This window comes from Caloenas nicobarica, chromosome Z (assembly GCF_036013445.1).
Source record: "Caloenas nicobarica isolate bCalNic1 chromosome Z, bCalNic1.hap1, whole genome shotgun sequence".
Classification (NCBI taxonomy): domain Eukaryota; kingdom Metazoa; phylum Chordata; class Aves; order Columbiformes; family Columbidae; genus Caloenas; species Caloenas nicobarica.
Window position 1 is genome coordinate 83,889,416 of NC_088284.1, and position 23,293 is coordinate 83,912,708.

General features: G+C 42.3%; 1 protein-coding gene across 3 annotated transcripts in view; it reads right to left on the reverse strand.

Moving 5' to 3' along the window:
* MCTP1 (multiple C2 and transmembrane domain containing 1) overlaps positions 1-22,667 on the reverse strand; it is a 271,911-nt gene extending 249,244 nt beyond the window's left edge. For all 3 annotated transcript variants that reach the window (XR_010607827.1, XM_065656220.1, XM_065656221.1), the window contains exon 1: positions 21,953-22,667. Coding sequence is in view for 2 of the 3 variants with exons in the window: in XM_065656220.1 (XP_065512292.1) it covers positions 21,953-22,528 (576 nt within the window). In the remaining variant the exon portion in view is untranslated. The remainder of the gene's footprint in view (positions 1-21,952) is intronic.
* Positions 22,668-23,293: the final 626 nt, after the last annotated feature.

The following is a 23,293-nucleotide window of genomic DNA, read 5'->3' on the forward strand; positions in this document are numbered from 1 at the left end:
AAAAAGTCTTAATCTATTTACCTTCTGGTTTTCAATACATAGTAGCTGTGGCCTGTTCCTATTTATCACTCGTCCATATTTTTTAAATTCTCATTTAAAGGCACTCCAAGTCAAAACCAAAAAGTGTAGCTTTATTCCAAATTTCCAAGGCTAAATACTGTCATATTTCCAAGTGAATCTCCTCTTAAAAATTAAGTTAGGTACCTTTTCTATAAAAATTGCATCATGGAACTATTTATTGTTTTTCAGTGTTTTCCATACCAAATGCTTGCAATTTCCCTTCAATCCTATGAAAACCTTCAGACCAAAATTAAGTTTGGCTCTGTCTGCTGCATTATTGCCAGCAAGAAAAACTGTTACCAAGAACAGAAGGATCTTTCCACCCCCCCTGCCCCCCACTAAAATTGAATAGTAACAGCCAAGATAAGTGGCACTTCTTCAAGGCAAACTTTGAGTGCCAAGGACTGCCAGTAGAGAGCACTGCAGGCAGGTGGAGATCTCCTTGAGTGGAATTTCTGCTCCAGCTTTGTCTCCCCAGACAAGCCCACCATTAGACATCCTGAAACGGGACCTCAAGCACTGGAGGCATAGATTCACAGGCAAGGATGAAGGTCCACCAGAGGGGTTCCTGCACTCACATGGGGAAAAAACAGTTGCAGAAAAAGGAGCTGTGTTTGTCTGAGCCTCAGCACGTGCACTTCTAAGCCAGTAACACCAGAGAAAGGAATTTGCTGCAGTGTCTGAAGCAAAAGTAGACAATGAAAATCACAGATCAGTTTGAACACTCGTGGCAGCAGCCACCAGGCCCCAAAGTCCACCTGCTTGTCTCAGTTGTTACAACGGTGCAAAGGCAGATTTACTCAGATATTCTACAGTGTTATTGTTTTTTATTTTTTTTTCTTTAATCGGAACTCAATATTTGCTCATTATATTGGAAAGTAGGGGTGCCCGGAACACCTGACGCAGCTACACAAAGAGCAGTTTTTGGGGCAGGTAGAAGGTAGCTGAACGTGCCACCTCAGACAAGAGGCATGTTGAGCTCCTCAGTGCTGCTCCAGCATTTTCAGAATGGTGCAAAGCAGCAAAAACACCGCAAGAACCTGTATCTGGACTGCCTCCATCACCTGGCAGGCACTTTATCAGGATATAAGAGGGTCAGGAAAGGCCAGGAATAGCACATGGTCCCACAGATGAAAAGGAAGGTGACTCTTGCCAAGTTTCTCCAGGAGGAGCAAGAGATGGACTTTAAATGGACTTCAAAAATAACTCCAAGGCAATTCAGAAGTTTTACAGTTTGTCAGTCAGCAGCTGGCTTGTCACATAGCACTGGGTGGGGGGGAAAGCATTTTTGGGTTTTTTTTCTTGTATTCGCATATTTTCCACTGCTAAATCATATTAAAACAGAGATAAATACAAATGTTACAAATACTGTCTTATATATGCAAGCAACTAAAATTGCCATAAGGCTGTTAATCATGGTGCAGGTAGGAAAGGCAATCTGATATTCTAAACAAGCAGACAGCAATATGTTCTCTCCGATAAAACACAATACGAAAATACATGAAAATTTGAGAAGCTAGATACTAAACAGTAAAAAAAAAAGTCTCATCCAAATGGGTAGCTCTCCACATAGAAGTGGAGGAAAAAAAAATTAAAAGAAGGTTTATTGCAGACATCCACCTTTTACAAACACCAAGCTGAAACACATTAAAGTGACAATTTAAACAGGCTGCCTTCAGCAAAATACTTTCAAAAAGAAAACTATTCATCCATGACAGGACAAGCTTCATGTGATGGCAAAGATTATTAAATTGAACAGGGTTTGTTATTTAAATTGTCTACTTTTAGATAACATGCACACACAGGGAAAAATAGTCAACCACTACAGGTATCACATCCCAAACAACTATGCAAGAACAGTTATCAAGAATTACCTACATTTACGTGGCAAATAGGTAAATTAGTCCTCACTTTTCATTACTTTGTTATAAAAGGAATTACAACATTGAAAGTTGGATGTCAGTATGCATTCTTATTTCTCTGATTGAGGATATTTTGAGTAAATGAGGTGGGCAAGTCTGCAGCACTAACACAGGAATAAACACACATGGTGATAGCTTTGACTATTAATTAGCTACACATGCATCTGATGTCAGATGTACACACCAGTTCCTAACAGTACTTCAGTGATGTCATAAATTAAATTTTTTAAAAAAATACATTTTTAACACATAGAATGTAATATACAAAAGAAACAAGGATTATTTCACCTGTCTTGTAAACTAGTACCGAAATGGTAAGACAGCTTTTTCCTGCAACCAAGCTTTTCCTTCAGCACAGTCTCTATTTTCTTTCCTGCTGGCTACTAAAAATTTCAGTATCATCTTGCACCAAAATGTGAACTAAGATTTCTTCCCTAAGCTGATTCTTGGAAAAAAAAACTTCAAGGAAGTTTTATGCAACACCACCACCACAAACAAAGCCCAGAACAACAACCTTGCCCCCAAAAATGCAGAAACAAACAAGTATTAGCATCTGCATTCTTAATTCCTAGGTGATAGATTCACATTGTGTCTTCTACAACCACTGCAGCCTTAATGTTTTCCTTTACAGTAGCACACCTTTAACAATAATCTAGAAAATATAGCTTGACAGGAGTCAGGGGATGAGAAGTTCCACATTTTCTGTGTAGGAAGGCACTGAACCAGGGTCTCCAAACTCCCAGATGGCAGGTTTTACCCCTTACACCATGATGGGCTAGGAGGCAGACACAACCACATCCTTTTCCATCACATGATGTAAAAGGCAGCTTCTCCGGATTTTTGATAGGGATCCCAATCTCACTGCTGGGCGGTGCCTAGCAGTTTATCAAAACAAGGTCTCCAGGGCACTTAGATACAGATCCAGGGGGGTTTGTGGGTTTTTTTTAGGCTGTTCCAGCTGCAGCACTCACAGACAAGCACCAACAGACTCACCTGCCTCTGGAGAGCTCTGAAGTCAAAGAGAGTTACATTTAACACTTTTGAATGCCCATTATGAATGGGCTCCTCAAATCACAGTTCCTGACCAGCAGAACCAAATGTCTCATGCTTGCTCAGGGTTCCTGTATCCCTAGAGCATGGCTTAATTATGCCAAACCCTGAGCAGGTATAAACTAATCCTGTATCACAGAGGTACACCCGTTAACACCGGCTGAGGATCTAACCTTATAGTAAAATTAATTCCAAGTAATAGAAGCAGTCTACACTAAGAATAGTAATTAATGTAATCAGGTCAGGCATAGAAGGGAGTTCTTCAACCCATAGTGAATAAGCAGAAGCCACTTAAAATTCAAGACAATTAAAACGCTAATTAGCTTTTCTTCAATTGCCTCCTAAAATAATATTGCTCAATTTCATCTGTGTTTCTTCTCTGCCAAGATCAAGTACATGAGGAAGGAAAAAAAAAGAGAAAAGCGTACACAGAACTCGGTGTAAATCAAGAGTGACTGCAGCTGCAGAGTAGGAGGAGGTTACCTGCAGGACACCTCCAAGTGCACAGCAGCATCACAGCACAGGACCATTCTGAAATAGCAAGACCACAATTTCCAAGTCTCACAGTCTAGGACCATAAGAAGCTGAACGTTTCACTGTCAATGCAACTTTTCACTTCTACTGGGGAAAAAATGAGGTGGGGGTAATGGTAGAAATATGTATATTAAGCAAGTATCACCTTAAAAATAAGCATACATTTAAACCACTCACCATATTTTCATTCAGATAACTCACACCTGAAGTAATGAAACTCAGAAAGTAAAGCAAATGAAGATGAATCCCACACGATGCAAATAAAACTTAAGATGTATGGGCAGGCAGGAGTGGCAAGGAAAGAGAATCACTGGGACTGAATAACAGAATATTAGAGCTCAAGGGCAAGAGGGTTCCCGGGTTATCACAGACACACAAGCTCTTGGGTGGAAAGGCTCTGGAATAAATTCTGTGTATTACCTGCACACATGTACTGTCAAGCTGCTGTTAGATTACAGGGGAGAGAAAGGCCATGTTTCATTTTTACAAATAATTTGTAGCATTTTATGCACAAAAATATTGAATGTTCCATTTCCAACCTCCCAAGTTCTCCTTTGACCAAAACCACACATGATTAACTACATCAGCTGCTTTGTTTTAGCAGAACATTGTTAATATTATTATTAATATTATTGTTAATATATATATTGTTAATATATCATATATATGTTAATATATTGTTAATATTATTGTTTGTGCAGCCAATGTCAGATATTACAGTACCAGCAAAAAAAACCAAAGACTACATTTATTCAGAAGTTATATGATATTAAATACAGTGCAGGTAATACTACAGAGTACAAAAACAGATCCTGTCAGGATTGAGTCAGAAATGTGATGCCTTTTTTTTTTTTCTCTGAGTCTGCAGTAGGCCAGAACAGGTGATAAATGTTTGATGAAAGATTGCAGATACCAAATTTTCTAAAGTCTTTTGTAGGACAGGGTAATTTCCAATTCCTGACATGAAGTAAAGATGACATTGCCTGAGCAAAATCGCTGGGTGAGGGAAGCAGCATAAACCACGTGTGATCTGTGAACCTCATACGTGTCTGCAGGCACTTATGCTTTTGTTATACTGAAGTGCTAGAGATTCTGGGACTTATGTTCATACCTTTTTTTTTCTCTTTATGTCACAAGTCCTTATGCAATATTCTCAACCAAAACAAACAAACAAAAAAAAATTCTCCTATTTATCACATAACATTTTGGACAGCTTTTTGGCTCAAAGTCGTGTCTTCAGACTTACCGCTGAAGGAATTTCATGAGATACTTACACAGCTGAACCTGGAGGAACTTGTATCCACCACTGACACCCAGGCCCACAGCATCCCTGGTCAAGTGCCACCTAACTGTAGGTGCACGTGAAGTCTGCATTTTGATTTCCACCAGCAAAGCCTTCCAGCTATTAAGGTTACAGATACTGGATGCCACAGAGCTGTTCTGAACCCCTTCCCTTGTCTGAACACTCATCACTTTCACAGAAAGCATCTTCTCACCTGGCCACCCTGGGCCAAGCTGCAAGGCAGGAATGTTTGGTGTATGACTCTATGCCCACCCTCCAGGACATTAGAGAAAACGAACAGAAAGAGGTAACACATTCACTTTAAACACACTACCCCACTGTAGAATGATCTTACAATGTGGCTGAGGCAACTTCAAACGCGTCTTGTTCTGCTTCATTTGGAGCTGGAATTTAATAACGCCAGCTGACACCCACCTAAATGCGCCAACCATGAGACTGCGATCATCTGGGATCCCTCCCAATCCTTCCCAAGTGGGGTTTTCTTCCCAAGCATTAGATCAAGGAATTTTGTGACCACTAAGTGAAATGTATTCGTTTTTCAAGCAGCTGAAGTCAATTAGTTCACCCTGATGGCCCAAAACGGATCCTACAGGAGGCAACCAGGACCTGCAGGCAGGTGGGAAGGAGTCACGAGTGGTGTATTCTGAACCTGGTGATGGATCCAGCACTATGCTGGCTGAAGCTCCCTTTTATATGGTCCAGTTTTGAAAAACAAACACCTTGGGAGAAAAGCCAGCTTTCATTTGAATTAAAATACAATTTTCCTTGCTTTATCAAGAAGTTCATCATTATCTTAGCAACATCTTCCCCATCCTGATGGAAAAGCCTGGCATATTTTCCACATATCATATTCCACTGACAGGCAAGGAAACAAATTAATCACAGTTTTACATAAGATACCACATATGTCAGTTTCTAAGTAGCTTCCTTAGAAACAGCAGTTACTGAACAGAGTAGCTGATGGTTGTTTATTCTACTTTTAACTGTCTCACTGCCCTTCTCTGCTGTTTGCTTTTGACTGCTATCACATTTTATGAGATTACATCTCAACTTCTGTGAACAAAACTTTCATTTCCCTGTATGTTTGTGTCTTAGCATCCTTAGATAATAACCCAAAAAATATTATTTCAGTTTTAAGTTTAAAATAAAAAACGGGTGCACTTCTGACAAAAGCTTTTTAATTGGATTTATTAATCTGCTAAGAAACTAAGACAACCAATTATCAGAAAAATTCCCTCCCCTAAATGAACCAGTAAGACAATCCATGACTACTTATTCTTGACAAAACACGTGCATTATCATCATTAAAATCATGTACATGAGGAAGCACAAAGACTTTTCCCGAACGGCAGCTCAACGTCATATTTGCAAGCAGAGCACATTAATCTCATGCTGCCAGTACTAGGTCATTCAGCAAGTACATTTCATGTTTTGAAAATAATTGTACTGGAAAGCTCCTCCGTGGGCTGGAAAGCTGCTGGACTTGGAGAGCGGATTATTCCTAGGCCACTTTATTACATGCCTAATTTTTTCTCTTGGCACTGTAAGGTGATGGAGGACTCCCAGAAGATGTCACAGAAAAGTACAGACACTTAAGAAAAATACTACTATATCACCACAGATTAACCTGCATGTCTATTTTTAAACTGATGTCAATACAACCAAGATAAAGATAAGAGGCTTGTGAAGAGAAGCCAACCTCTAGAACAGAAATATTTTACATATAAAGACAAGCAGAACAGATGAATCATAATACAATCATTCTGGATCACAAAATAATTCTTGCCCCCTGTTGGTATAAAGTACTATAAAAGTCAAACCTGCAGAAACAGGGAAAGCTGTTGGGACTAAGCAGGGGCAGGAAGAGAGATAGGGCTGATTTTCTGTTTTTTTAAGATTTACCAATTATAAACAGACATATCTGGGCACTGATGACTGACTTGATGCAGAATCTACTTCTGAGTTATTAGAGGAGTAGTCTAACGAAAACCCTTTACAGTAACCACAGCTGCACTGCAGAAAACAATACTAGACATCTGCCAGAAAGAAACAAAACATTACTCTTCCTGTTTATTGTGATAATGGCTAGACCAGTAATCATCTTGTCTTTCACATTTTGTAGTCATTTCATCTAAACGCTGACACTGCTCATGAACTGATGCATGACTTCTACCTGGGGAAAAATAACTGAAGCGTGTAACTTCGTTCAATTATTTTTTGGAAGCCACAGTGTCATTTTGGGGAGGAAAAAAAAAAAAGCACTAACCAAACACATTTAAAGGTATTTTAGGCCTCAAGGCATTTTTTCCATTAAAGGCAATCAAGCAGCAGCACAAATAAAATGTGTTACTTACAGCAGGTTGGCCCATTCTGATACACAATAGATAAATAAATAATGCCAGTTCATTCTTCTCCCATGGGTTACAGCAGTAGGTTCACAACCAGGAGAAATGTCATTTGTTTCCTGTTTGTCTAAGCAAACTACAACAATGGATTGAGAATCACAACTCAGTTGACATTTAGCTCTATTTAGGAACTCAAGTCCTCTGACAGACTAAGAGGAGAACCTTATTAAAATGCTTCTTTTTCTGATGAACAAATACAGTGAACACCAAAAGCCCCTAATCTTGCTGAACAACTAGAACAGAGCTATTTTGCTTGTTATTGTCATCAGTGCTTTTGTGATTTTTTTGTCCTGTTTAAAAACATCTAAACAACCCATCTATGCAGTGAATGAAGACAGGAACAATTTTCACTAAATTATACAATGTAGCAAATAATTCACATGCAATAACCTGGACAATGAGCACCACAGTGACCAGAATAAGCGTACCTGGCTAATGAGAATTAAGTAGCAATCTTGGATTTTGTGAAAATTCATATGCTAGCCCTGCTGCTTATAAACAGAAACATCACGAAGTGACAGAGAGTGTAAATGATATAAGCATATACAGCATAGGTCAAATTAAGTAATTTGCACACTTTTCACAAGATAGGTAACCTTTTCCCTAAATGCCAAATATTTCAGATAGAAGACAATATTTAAAACTTCAAATTTTTGTATGTACTGGTACAAACTTTTCAAATCTCAGTCTTCATTTTAGTACTGAGAACAAGGATAACATCAAACACTTTCGCTCTCTAAGTCTCTAATACCTCAATCTTATGCCCAACAACAAAGATTTCAGCAACATGGTAATAAACCTTTCCATATTTTAAAAAATGATCTATGGGTTGTAGTTCTGCCCTGCTCCTAACAAATTTGATCAATAAAATATGTCAATCCTTCTTTCTGCCAAACCTCAAAGTGCTGAAATGTTGACTTCATTATGCACTATATATAGCTGAAAACCACTCCATTCCCTGATGAATTCATAAAAACCAAATGATGACTATCTCAGCCAGGATGCCCTGGGAAGCTGCAATGACAGAAAACCTCTCCTGTCTCCTTTCCCCAAGAGTTTTCTGAAGGACAACATGCCTGCAGGTTCTGGGCAGTGACAGGGAACAGACCAGGAGCTTCTGAAGGCTGTACCCAAGCAACGTGACAGTGACACACTGGTGCAACCCCTCTGCAGTCTGGCATCACTTTACCACTGCTCAACACACCTGTGTGCAGCAGAAGTCTGTGCTCTTCTGATGAGCAAGACCCACAGATCTGCCTCACCAAGCAACCGAACCACAGGGCATGTATGGAAACCCGTAATCTTAACACTAACCATAAATGTTACATATGTAAGACAGAGGGACTGAAGAGGTATTGATGCTTTAAAGTACCGAATTATCATTGAAATAGTATTGTGATGATGACAAAATTTGAAATAAATGGTCCAGAATGGGTCCATTATAAAGCAGGATTAAACACCAATGACAGTAACAGCTGGGGCAGCAAAGAACTCCCATTCCATGCAGAAATTTGAATTAAGAGACCAGGAAACAAGTTACCAGAAGAGCTGCTGCAATTCACTAGGTAAAACTTGGGATTTTGTTGTGCCTCTTCTTTTAGCACATGAGCCATTAGTACAGAAATTATTGCACTAATAAAGACACTTGGCAATGAGAGAATGGAGCAGAAGGGACTTCTGTCCAATACAAAAGTTTCTGCTCATCTTCCCTGTGTCCTCCCCTCCACTTCACCTACTTCCGTCTCCCTTTCATGCATGCACACACACACACACATCGTTTTCACCTAACTCTGAAAACAAATGAAACCTGTTTTGCTAAAAAAAAGTTCCAGTAACAGCGGGAGCAGCCTTACAGACCAAAGCACCTGTCCATGCCTCACCATCTCTCCTTGCATCCCAAGAATGGTACTTATAACCCCACTTTTACCACCCCATCTCTCTTTCCCTCCATGGCTTTCATCAGCTATCTCAACAGCAATAAAAGTAACACACATTAGATCAATTATATCAGAATAAATCAACAGAATGAAGTCATTCTTCTTTGCTAAAAAGCCAGGAGTGACAGAGCAAGCAACTGACTGATAACCTTTTCCTTAGAAAGGGACTTACAAAGATTTTGAGTAGCTTTGTCTTGCATAAGTAATTAATCCCAAAATGCTTTTGTGCATCATCTAGGACCCATTTCTCCCGCGCATCACGAGCTCTCCAAGTAGTAACTCTCAAAACTTTGGTATGGATTCTCCAGTGTATTTTTCAAGGAAATAAATATGTCACGATCTCTGTGCTTAGAAAGACAACAGCCCATACTTACTTGCAGTTAAGTGACGTCAACATCTTTTCTGCTTTTCCATCACTTGCTACACCAAAAGTGAACAAAACACAACACTGTGCACAGCATCTTGCCTGCTCCCATCCCTGCACTGCCCCATGTAAGGACAAATGAAGGTTCTTCCTTTTCATCTGGATATTGTAAATCATTTGGAAAAATTGGAAAATTCTTACGTGCTATAAGCAGCTGCTTCTCCTTCTATAACCAAATCAACTGACACCAGGATTTTGACAAAAGTTTGTATTTGAGATATGCAACACGTTGACTGGCCAATAAACCCTTAAGTGGCAGTGCTGGTGTTATTTTCTAAATAATAAAACGTACCACCACCTGAGTTTTGTCATTTGTGGTCATCACTGACGCAAAACAAAAGCATAAGCAGAAACAAGAAGAAACAATCTCAAAGCATTATTTTTTTATGCTTTTATTTTGGTTTTGTTATGGTAGTAAATGGTTTATCTAGAGCATGGCAAGTCTTCAATGCTACAATATGCATATTTAAAACTCTAGCTAGTAAGATCAAGTAAATTCATTATTATCCTGCAGTTCTGCAACTGACAGAGGCTTCTGGCAATACATGACTAACTACAGCTTGTATTATTCAAGATGTTGCTACAAATAGGCCTGAAGTTTACGTTTGTGTGGAGGAAAAGCATGACCAAACACCAGCAGAAAGAGCAGGAAACTGTACAGCTGTGGTTAATATTTGGCTTCTAAGCATCTGAAATTATTTAACAAGGCTTGAGGTACATGCTGTCCTTCAATATATCATCTTTGGTGGGGGGACAGGTGAACCTTCAATGTCCTAAAAAAGTTCTGTTTGTGTGCATTTATTATTTTAGAGACAATTTTTCCTAGCACTTTACACTCGCAGGAAATGAATAGAATTTTCTTAAAACTCCCAAATTTTAAGGAAAATTAGAAAGCAAAAGAAGCAAGAATTTGGAACCAAAGTAAGGCAGCACTTTGTGTGTTGACATAGCGCTAAGTAGGGTCTACTGGGAAAAGCAGAGAGAGGTATAATTCGTGATGCTACGGACATGCCTTTTTCTATCACATCAGAATTTTTAGGACAATTCCTATTTCATTTCTCTAGTCTCGATTAACATAAGGAGGTATCTGTAAACAGGGAAGTTGCTCAGTTCCTCTGCGTTAGGTGACTAAGAAACACTACCTCTGTAAGAGAAACATGAAATACAGAAATTCCAAATTAGATGACTGATACACTCCCTAAAGCTGAGGAACTACCAAAACTAACCTTTTAAAGTCACTTACACTTAACATATGATCTGGAATCCTATATACAACATGCTATACGCCCAAATACTGCAAAAGTCTCACACCCAGTGTGTCTTCCCCACACGGAACCATGTAGTCACCCACCATGTTTCTATTCCAAAAGCCAGGCAATCAAAGCATCTGACTGCTGTAACAAGGGTAAGAAAAAAACAAAACAAAAACCACAAACAAACAAAAACACCCACACCACACTCTCCAAGTGCTGTGTAGATAAAACTTTGAAAGGAAAATCCCTTAATTCTGTAGATCATTTCAGAAATGCAGATCTCCAACACATCAAGATGATGACACTATTTCTACTGTTATTCTGCACTAACTCACAGAAAACATTGTAGCATAAAAATTAGCACGTAAATTGCATGAGAAGTTTAACTGTTACCCTGCATATTGAACCATATTTTTAGCTGAATCTTAGATACAAATCTTACAAAGATTAAAATTCCCAATTCTTATAACTCAGAAAGAGATTTTTAAGCATCACACAAGAGTTACATTATGAATATGAATTTATTCCTTCACATTTCCTGGACTCCAGCTGACTCCTACATGGTGTGACTGTTATTTTCATTAGAATATAGAAGAAAACCAAATTGCAAAAGCCAGTTCTTGTGGCACAAAATAGTTCTCATATGAATTCTATACTAAATACAGTAATGCAGAACATTAAAACAACCATCTAATGTCAATAACTTTCAAAATTAAAAAAATGAGTTATTAAAACTGTAACAGAATATAAAAACTATCTGCCAAAGAGGGAAACAAACCTTTAATTGTAAGAATAAGGATGTCCTTAAAATGAAAAGTAGAAGCTCCATTTCTCACCTTCAAGTAACAGGGTTCGACAATTCTTTCTACTTTTCATCAAGGCTCCTAGAATTCGGGCTTTCTCTCTGCTGTGTACAAAGTTTCATTTGATAACCATTCCCCACCCAGGAAATACAACGATAGGAAGCCAGTGTTTGCTTTTTCCTGCTGCAGAGAGTTTTGTCCCCTCTCTCCAAGAATTTAGAGCCATTTGCCAGATAGCGTCAGTTGGATTTTCTTGAGACAACACTTAAATGAACAGGTAGAATTTCCTAAATTTATGAACAAGAGAAAGAATCCAAGAGTTCCTTGATGTTTTCTGGACAGAGCACAGAAGCTTCGCCGCAGCTGAAAATGAAATTCTGTCCAAACCAGGCAAGAATTAGTTTCTGGAAAAGCCCTCAACTCCTTTCCCACAAATTGGGTCTGCCAGCACAGACTGAAACTTATTTCAGCTGGTGACCTCTGCTGTGTGCTTTGTTCTGGGCTCCAGAACTGGGTGGAAAAGGCATGGAAAGAGAAATTCACTCGCAGCTACCAACAAAAGCATTAGCTATAGTTCTTCTTCCCTTGTAATTACATGAGCAGCATCACAAGCCACCGTAACAAAACACAGGCAACAGAAAAGTGTCCCGGTTCTCACCCCTCTGGCACTACACAGATTTTGGTATATGTCTAAAACTCAACTCCATAAAATATTTACCATTAGCTACAGGGCACTCTAGCTGCGGACCTAACAACTCCCATCAGAAGAGTGAAAAAGTGTCTCACCAGCACACATGAAAGGCATGAAACAGAACAGCCTGCACAAGGTGAGAAACCAATACAGATATTATTCATTAATTGCAAGCTACTGATGGCTTAATTGCATATATTGTACAAAGAATCTGTGAGGAACATCAATTTCATCTTGTTCATCAAATGTTTGCAAGAGTTCAAAGGATTATTCATCTTTGTTTAACATGATCACCTGATCAGAAACACAGCAGAGATGGCAAACTGAATGACTCCAGGTGAATAAATACATCAAAACTCAACATCGTCCTACCCATAGCAGACTAAAGCAAGCTTCCTCATGGAGACAGCACTCAGGCTTTCTCCAAAAAAACATCTAATCCATCTAATACCACATTTCATGACTCACTTCTAAATATTATTTGCTTGAGAAACAGTTGCAGAACTTCCCAAGAATAGGAGGAGGGAAGGAAGGAGGAGAGCTAAAGTTTGAACATGCAGCATTTTAAAAACTGTTTTGATACTGAGTTTTATAGAGCATCTTAACAGTGCTAGTAGTTACAAGAGTAATTAAATAATTGACTAAATTGGCTTTATTCTTCTGGAAGGAAATTTACTTCCTCTCTCCCCTTTCAAAGAGGGAAGATAGAGGAAAGAGAAGAGGGAAGACAGAGGAAAATTACAAGGCTATAAAGAATTAGACTTACACATATTTGAGCAAAGTTTGAAATACAGTATTTCATTCAGAAGTACACACTGTTCTTGCCTCTGGATTTTTTGCAGGAACTTGAGATCTTAGTATGAAGGTTGTAATGCAGAAGTGGGAAAAATAGGAAGGGTTTAAACTGAAAAATAATTTTACAAAGATCTAACAGAATAAACAGTCAAGAATGACAGAGAATACAGACTGAGGGAAGAAATAAATCCTGCTCACAGAGGTTCACACTTCCCAATGTCAATATGAAGAGACAGTTCAGAGAAAGTGTTGCAGATACTTCAAAATTTTGACAGCTCAACAAAATCTGTCCCAGCAGCTGAAGTTCCCCTCCTACTGACCGCAAGAGCTCTAGATGTGTTTCTGCTGTGCCATTACCTGGCCTTGACATTGTCCAACATTCATGGCATACATTTCACCTGTGAAAAAACATCATCAGAATAGCATGTCTGTAATTCAACTCAGAATTTTGTTCTGCTACATTTCTGGAAGCGGGGGAGAGGAAAAAAAAAATAAAAGCAACAGTCCTGGAGATACAAACTATTTTTTCTACATAAAGTTAGAAATAAAATAACATTTGTCTCAGTAACGCAGGAGTTAGAGGAAGTGGCAGAAGAAGGGTAAATTGATCAAAATCGCTTTAACAAGAGGTGGTTACAACACCAGTCATCAATTCTAGAATTTCTCCCCTTAGTGGGAAACAAAAAACATTCAGCTTTGCAGTTACATAATCCCAGAGCCTAATAAAGTGAAGAATTCCATCTTCTACCCCCCATCTTGTGACCACACCATTCCTGACTGGACTTCAGTTGCGTTTAGAGTTCCCAGAGAAAACAACCTGCCAATGTGCTTTTTTAACCCTCGTCTTCAGGTCATGAGAACTCCACTAGAAACATCAAACGCTGGAAAAGGTTCTTTCTGTGGTAGCATTTGATCATCATCTCCAGCTTCCCTGTAGTGGTAGCCCATGTATTCTGGGGTACAAGACATGGGTACACAGGCAAAAATTCATTAATAGATGAAGAATTCAGCAGCCATTGCTTGGTATCTAGCTATACCACCTGCTACCCAACTTAGCAGTTCAAGGCTTTCCCTGCTGAAGTGGGAACATATAAAACATGAACACCAGATCGTATCCAACAACAGCCAGAAGTTCTATTTTAAGCATCAGTGAAGCTAAGTCTCAAATGCATCAGAGCAAGAACCACGTTTAAAGTGAAAAAAGTGTGCTCTAAATATAACCCCCGTTTGTATGTATAAAAGGCCAAGCAATTACCAGATGCTATCAGTGCTAATGACTGGAAACTGGTATGACCATCCACAGATAAATTTGATGACAGAGCAGCACAAATAGACCACAAAAATCATTACTCCCTTAGAGAAACTTTACCACAAACAGTACATTTATTTGGTCTTTTCTTTAAAAACAAGTGGAAAAATTACATTTCTCTAGAAGAAATAGGATTTAATGAATGATACTCTGAAAGTATTGATGCAAAGGCCAAACATGTTATGGTGTATACCATGCTACTATCTCTCCCATTTTCTCAAACATACAAAACTAAACCTAACCACTTGGACCAAGGCCACAAGTATCTCATAGCCCCCCCCATGACATGCTCATGATGGGCCATGGCCAAATTCTTAATACAAGTCAATTTACTGGACTTACGCACCTGAAAAATCAAGTAATTTTTTTGGAGGGGGCATATCATATGCTCTGTTAATGACTTACTGCTGAATCTCTTCTCAGACAAATGCAAAATTATGTCAGCTCCACTGGCTACAGAAAAGCACAAACAAGGCGGAGCTGGATGTATTAGTATAGAGACAAAAATGATCTATTTACCTCACAGCACAGTTAACCTGCAGTGGTAGGTATAGCCTACAAAACAAGGAAAGGAAATAATACAGGAAGGAAATAATACAAAAAATAATAACAAAAAGACAAGTCCTTTCAGTGCTACTTTGCTATACATATTTCAGCATGGTGTTAAATTCTACCCTTCCAGAAAACCTTTATCCTACATTGCACCGTTCCATGTTAATCACTGTTAACAGTTCTCTTTGGAACAAGCAAAGGAATCTATTTTAGGGCTTTCATATATACTTATCGCCATCTAGTCACTTACATAGTTAATTCCTTTAGAGAAGGAATTCTCTTTAGAGAAGAAATTAAGCACTTGGGATCTTTTAAGAATTTGAAACTACGAATTTTATTTGGTCAATAATCTGAAAGGAAAGCATGTCAGCAACATACAAGCAGAGCATGAAGACGTGAATACTGCTCACCATCCTTATTAATGACTTGATTTGCTGAAACACTCTTCCGCTTCATGAGTCACTCAGATGGAACATAAGTAACCAGGTGGCTTCACTGACAAATATCCCAGTACTGCAATAGTTTTAGACCCAGGTCCCACTTCTCAAATGCAGAGTTTGAAATTTTCAAAACTATATTTTTTTTTTACAGTAATGATCTATCACAACTCTAAGTCTTTGAAGCAGGAAACCTCTGGCTTGGTGGCAAGGTGTGGATCAGCTGCCCCACCAGACTTCAATACTAAAGTCCAGAGGGATCATTTTATTATGTGCTTGCTATGGTTTGTCGTTGGTTCACCATTACAGAAATACATAGCATGTACACTGCTGTTTTTCTGAGCAGAACACAAAGTCTACATCACATAAAACTCCACACTGATCTAAGAGTGATCTAATTTGTAGTTTTGATAAATTAAGCCTACCACAGAAAAAGGTTAGGGAAATTCTGCCTTATTCTACAAGGGAAGAGGACAACATTTCTTTTTTAAACTTAACAGGTTCAGGTCTTACATTATAGTTACCTTTTAAAACTTACTAGAAGATAGCACTTACAATATCTGAGATCGAAAGTAAGATTAGAGAGGCTAAGCCAAATTCAGCCTTCAGATCAATGCAGAGTTCCCAGTTGTCTTGGCAAAGACCAGCAATTCATTCAAGAAGGAAAAAAAAAAAAAAAAAGATAACACTGGAGTGTATTAATATGTTAGCACCACAACACAAGACAAAAGAGTTAAATTAGAACTACCTACAGAGCAGGGTGCTGAATGACACGCTGGAAGTTTTAAAACTGCTTTGGTCATAAAGCTCTTCTCTTTGCACCAATACGGTAACTGATAAGTCTCATTGTTATGCCTGACAAAATTCTGCATCCAACACTTCAACAAGAGGGAAACAACATTTTTCAGCATTTCTCGGAAAAAAAAGTTTAATGCTATAACCATGTTTAGGTGTTTGCCTTTTTACATTTAAAAAATGCAACACAATTCAGTATGTTATGAAATACACACACATGAAGTACACTGAAGTAACAGAGTTTTGACACAGTCACTTGAAATCCAGCTAGAATCCCTACACTGAAAATTAATCACTCCACAGCAGAGTCACTTGGTAGAAAATAGGTGGGTTCTCGTTCCTTCAGTGAAAGGATTGTTGCAATTCCTATCCACCAACCACCTGTTATTTTCAACACAATTATTTTACTATAAACCCCTATGATCAGGAAAGGTGGGGGGAAAAAGAGAAAGTAAAGCTTGAATGAGGACATGGATAAACAGTAAATCAACAGCTTCTATTAGTTCACTTCAAAATATCTAAGTGTTTCATACAAGGATAAATGCAAACTGGCCAATTCTGAAAAATTATGCACCTCACACCAAAAACTCTGAAGAGAACCTTTAGTTAATTAAGCAGAGGTTATTCAAGATACAATTAAATACAATTCTGTTCTGCCATCTCTTGATTTTCATGTCAGTAACACACACAGTATTAAAACACTGTAAGCTGACGGACTGGTCAGAGGCTGACAGTGTAAGAAACAGATTAATGCATCTCAAGCTGCTGAAAGATTAACCTTTTTATCAGAAATTAATACAATGACAAAACAGGGCAATGCAGAACATCCCTGCATAAAAATCAGATGTGTAATTAAACTCTTGGATAAACAAACAGCCTTGAGAGACTGCAAGAGCTTTCTTGAAAAGGAACGAATTTTACCAACATCTTTTTACTACCGCTTTCTATTTCTATGTAATTTCTCTTGACAAGCATCCACACTCTTTTGACCCAGCTTAAACATTTGCTTATTTACTTGTTACCTCCATATCAGAGACCAGATCCCCAAAAGCAACCTTTCTCCTGTTTTCTAAAATTTCACCCTCTTATTCTCATAACGCTACTGCCCTCATATCATGCTCCAAATACCTGTGCAAATTAGCTTTCTCCAACTCTTCTTGGTTTGTATTGGCATTATCTCAGGAAAAGGTAATCCTTGACAGACAAAAGTGTTCAATTTTCCTCACCACCTTCACCTTTCCCAGTGCAGTTTCTTAGAAATCCGAAGTAGCAATTAAGATTCTCTTGGGTGACATTATCTGTGTAGCTTTTCACTGACATTTTTTACCTCTTTTGTCTTTATTATGTTCTTTTGCCTTCATTGGCTGGATCAATTCCTGAAACGTGACCTGTGACATACACCAATTAGAACAAACAAACCAAATTTTTCCCTTGTGTAACTTCAACTCCAGTGGCTCCAAGCCAGATATACATTCATTCTGGTATAGGCAGAAAAATGTGAATGGTATGCCAGTCAGGTTTTCGTCGACTCTGCCTCTCCACACCAAATGCAAAATTCTCCTCTCTTCAGGCTTCCTGTGCCTCCTATTCCATCACTACTCTTCCCTTTCTCCTTCTAAGACATGTCAGTACAACACCACGCTCCTTGCCCTGAAGGTGCAACCCAGCTCACAAAGCGCCCCTTTATCTGCAGATCCCTCACATGTGCCCCACAGCTCGCTCGTACATTATTGAGAGAATGGGAGAGACCCTGTATCTGCCCCTCCGCTCTGGTGAGACCCCCCTGCAGTGCTGGTCCAGCTCTGGGTCCTCAGCACAGGACACACATGGACCTGCTGGAGAGGGGCCAGAGGAGCCACAGGAATGATCCGAGGCTGGAACAGCTCTGCTGGGAGGACAGGCTGAGAGAGTTGGGGTGTTCAGCTGGAGAACAGAAGCTCTGGGGAGACCTTAGTGCGGCCTTTCAGTGCTTAAAAGGGGCTGAAAAGAAGGATGAGGGCAGACATCTTAGCAGGGCCTGCTAAGATAGCACAAGCAGTAATGGTTTAAACTAAAGGAGGAGAGATTCAGACTACACACAAGGAAGAAATCTTTTACAATGAGGATGGTAAAACAGGTTGGCCAGAGAGGTGGTGGATGCCCCAGCCCTGGAGACATCCCAGGCCAGGCTGGACGGGGCTCTGAGCAACCTGAGCTGGTGAAGATGTCCCTGCTCATGGCAGGGGTGGGACACGAGGAGCTGGGAAGGGCCCTGCCACTATTCTGCGATTCTGTGATCTGGATACGTATCTCCAGTTTTTCTTGTCTCACCTTTCTCTTGCATCATGTCGTGTTGTGTAACCGGGACCACTGTTATCTTATCGACCCACAAACAGAAGTCTGAAGGATACCTTTTTAATTAAGCAAATAGTTCTGTGTGCAGCAAAACTAATGAAGCTTCATTTCCTATGGCTATGCCTCCAGAGGTTGAGCAGCAGCCCTAGCCTTCCCCCTCTGCAATAAGCCTAGAGCCCTCCTGCATCTCCTGTTTACTCCCATAACCACAGAACTGGAGACAGACAGGGAGGGGTGTGGTTAAGAACCTGCCCACTCACTCAGTTTAATGAATCAACCAAGCTCCAGCTGGCAAGGAGATGCAAATTGTAAGGGGAGCAGCAGTACCCCTGGAGGGGTGTTGTCATCTCCTGCCCATGAAACACTCCAGGAGCTTTCCATTGCCCTCAGGTTGCTTGCTCAAGGGTGCAAGACAAGTCCTGCAGCTCTCAGCTGTGTGGAGGCGACTGGATTGCCACATCTAGGGTTAGGAAAGGTTTGGCCCTGGAAACCTGCCACATGGCCTTTGGAAGCTGGAAGAAGGACGATGTTTAATTTATCACATGTTTATTTCTTTGGCCTAATAAGCCATATTTACTACTGTTGCTACTCTTTAAAAGGAATATAAATTTCTTGCCAACAAATACAGTAGTTATGATGCCTTTCTCTCTCAAAAACTATTGAATGACAGCTTTGAGTAGTAATCAGTCTTCAGAGTAGAACTAGATCAGAATTTAAGAATCATAGAATTGTTGTGGTTGGAAAAGACCTTTAAGATCACCGAGTCCAACCGTTCCGCCAGCCCTGGCACTACCCCATGTCCTGAGAACCTCATCTCCACGTCTGTTCAACCCCTCCAGGGATGGTGACTCCACCACTGCCCTGGACAGCCTGTTCCAATGCCCGACCGTCCTTCGGGATTTTATTTTTCCTCACCATCTCCCTTTAGAAACCTAGTAGGTCTTTTTGTGTACATATTTGCTGAAAACTTCAACAGTCTGGATCCTTGACCCAAGAGGATGTAGCATATGCTTGCCCCTGTATTTCAATCACATTTTAAATACACTTTAAAGCAGCCTGTAATTACAGTATTGTTTTGCTTTTAGATAATTTATTCTTATTTTTGTGATTCTGTTAGTTACTAGAATTCTTTTTGACCTTTGGACATGTAAGGTTGCTGGGCAATAAAAATCTGGACACCTCTGAAATTCTGTGCTAAAGTAAAACTTGGATTTGAAAAATATACATTATTCCTAACTCAGGTTACCAGACTTCTAGTCCCAAATCCTTAGAGGGTTGTAAATGCCATGACTGAAGTTATGCAGGGACCTTACTGCCCTGGGGGTGCAGCACGTAAGTGTGCAAGACTTGACTCTTGAAATATATTGGAAACTCCTGCTGGTCGCAGTGGAAGGTACTTGCTCTATAACAGACCACTGAAGAGCACCAGACAAATTAAGATAGTCCAACTGTGCTTTATAGCCTGGCTCTCATTTCCCCAGCTATCCCATAGCTCAACGAAGCTGGTGAATTAAATAAGGTTTAATAATCTAAGCGAGGTTATACCTCTAGAGATGAGAAGTGCAGAGGATGTGCTGACTATGGAATAGCAGAACAGCTGTTTCAAATCATCCCATCAAAACAAACATCATGATCAGCAGCTCCGCAAGCTCCACCAACACACGAGGGACATAACAAGCTTTATTTAGTACTAAATATAGCAATTTTGGTATGTAGGTACAGCCCAAGTTAATACTGGAACCTGCTTGGAGGAATTGGCCATAATTGTGCTAATTAAAGACAAGTGTTAGAAAGCTTAGGTACCACTTCGTTTTCATTAGCAGTATTCTTTCCAAATGTTATGACTGTACCTTGTTCAAGAGTAATACCCACACAACTAAATAATTGACATATTTTGTAAATAAATGTTCTGTTTCTTTGCTAAACAGCAGAAGAGCACTGAAAAAACCCCACACCTTTTCATACCTATTACTTGCTAGATGTAGCAGTCTTTAAAACAGAAGAATATCCTGTAGTCCTGAACAATAATACTTAAAACCTGCGATGCATTTTTGTGAGCTTGAGTCGGGGGGAAAAGGGACTGACGACTGCAGGGAAACATCCACTTCATAAACACAGATCAAAATAATCCCAGGTCAAGAAGCAACAGCCTAAAACATTTACAAACATGATTTATACAAGGGATAACCACAGTAATTTTGAGTCAGCACAGGGCTTATCCCCAAAACAACCCATGGTACTCAGACATAAAGTTAGGCCTGGGTCCTGTGTTTGCAAAGCTGAGGGCTGACTCAGAAGTCATTGCAGAACCACCACTGCCCTTCACCAGACCAGGACCACAGGGTCTGTAGCCGTGACAGAAGCCAAATATATTCATACAGCTTCTTTTTGACACCAAACACACGTAGCGTGCCTTTTACTTCAGTTACTCGTTTCTCCCTAATTAAGACAGAAGACAATATATAATAATATGTGTTAGTCAACTATTCTGGCAAAAAGTGGATGACTGCTTAGAATTACACAAACTCTGGAATGACTCATGTGTTTTGCACTTTTCTCGCAGTAAATTTATTCCAGGATTCAGCAGCCCCTATCAACACTAGCTTCGACACTTAATTTCAGATCTGACAGTCGGAAGAGCTATGGCTTTGTACACTACCTGCCCCCACCAACAGGAGAAGAACAACTATTTCATCAGCCTGAACCGACGGCTGCATGTGACGATGCCTGGTACGTTCTGCCAATTAATTACCTGCTGTCTATTACATTCGTACTAGTGGTTGTTGTTCGGGTGTCCTGCAGAAATTAAACAATCCAAACCTGGATAAACATGCAAGGTAAAAGTGGAGGTTACCCGAGCAAAAGCCGTGCTGGGAGCGTCAAGGACAGAAACCAGCAGCGAGGGGCTGTCACAAAGACATGAGGTGGCTCTAGGGACAGGTGCGACCGCGAGGGACCCCGCGCTGCGGGGATGAACCCCCAACTTCATCCTGCGGGGCACCTTTTCCCCGTGTGGTTTACACATGGAAGGTCTGCGGGAGGTCGCTCCCGAGTGCGAGCAGCCCTGTCACGCACGGCGGACACGGCCCCGCCACGCTGCCCGTCACGATGCGGGGGGTGCGGAGGAGGAGGCAGCCGAGCCCCGCGGCGGGGGAAGGCGGCCAGGGCAGCCCCGCGGGGCGCGGGCCGGTCCCCCCTCGAGACGGTTCTCCTCTGCAGCGGTTCTCTCTCCCCCTGAGGCGAAGGGCGCCCCGCACCAGCGGGCAGCAGCCCCTCCCCGGGGACCACCTTCCGCCTCGCCCCCCCGCCCAGAGCTGCCGACGCAGCCCCGCGGGGGCCGACACTCACCCCGCTGCCGTCGCCCTCCTCCGCCCGCTGCTCCTTCCTCCTGCCGGCGGTTGGCGAGCCCTGCAGCAGCTGCTCCAGGCAGGCGGTGCTAGGCAGCGAGGAGCTCTTCTGGTGGGACAGGTGCGCCCCGGGCCGGCGCCCTTCCTTCCCGCCCTCGGGCCCCTCATCCCCGGCGGCGGGGTCGTCCCGGTGGCCGGTCGGCGGCCCCTTGCCCTGGGGGAGCAGGTGCTCCCGCAAGCGGCGCAGGGCGGAGCCGGACTCGCCGCCCGGCTCCAGCGGCTCGGCGGCCGAGCAGCAGAGGTTGGGCTGGGAGGACGAGAAGACGCGGTCCAGCACTTGCCTCCGCCGCTTGAAGCCGCTCCACTTGGCGGCGGGCGGCAGGTCCCCCTTGCCGCTGGCCGGCGGCGGGGCAGGGGGCTCCGCAGTGCGGCGCTCGGCTGCCGCCCGCCCGCTGCCGCTCCGGCCCTTGCCCCCGAGCTGCAGGTTCTTCCACAGCCGGGCCTGGAAGGACACCGTGGGCTCGGGCTCGCCGGGCTTCTCCCCCGCGGCCGCCCGGGTCTCCTTGCCCGCCTCCATCGTCCCCCTCCTGCTGCTGCGGCGGCGGCTGCGGGAGCAACAGCAGCAGAGCCCGGCGGAGCCCGGCGCCTTCACTCCCGTGCGGGGCGGGCTGGAGCGGCGTCCGCCGCCGGGAACGACCGCGGGGCTTGGGCTCCGTTTCGGTCTCAGCCGCGCCGCCCCCCGCTCAGCGCCGCACGACCCAGGGCTGGCGCTGGAGCCGCGCCGGAGAAGTTAAAGGAAGGACGAATCTCTTCCTCCCCAGCCCCACCAGATGGAAAGTTTGCCGCCGTGAGCCCCCCCCGGGCGGTCCCCCGGTGGCCGCCGCGGGGGCGGGCTGCGCGGAGCTGGGCTGCGCAGGGGCGCGGAGCCCGGCGGAAAAGTTAACGGAGCGGCCGCCGGAGGCTCGCCTATATATATACGTGCGGCAATGCAAGGATATAGCGGGAGTGGGCTTATCCTGCCCCCCTCCCCACCTGTATTTTGCGTTGGTGGCAGCCGCACGCCGCAGGAGGGAGGGGGCACCCGGCGCTGCAGCCCAGCTCCGTCCGGGCAGCGCGGCGATGCTGCGGGGTCCCTGGAGCCGGGGGACCCCCAGACCTTCGAGTGAAGGTGGGGACGTGAGGCGGCTTCCAGCGGGGCTCCAGCATCGGCCCCGGCCCGCGGTGACCTTGTGGGGGGAAGGTTCGGGTGGCTCAGGAGGCACTGGCCTCGGTACCGAAGGTATCCGTGGGCAACTCTGCCCTTTGGATGCAAAATGCACAGCCTGGACAGCAGGTTCATGGA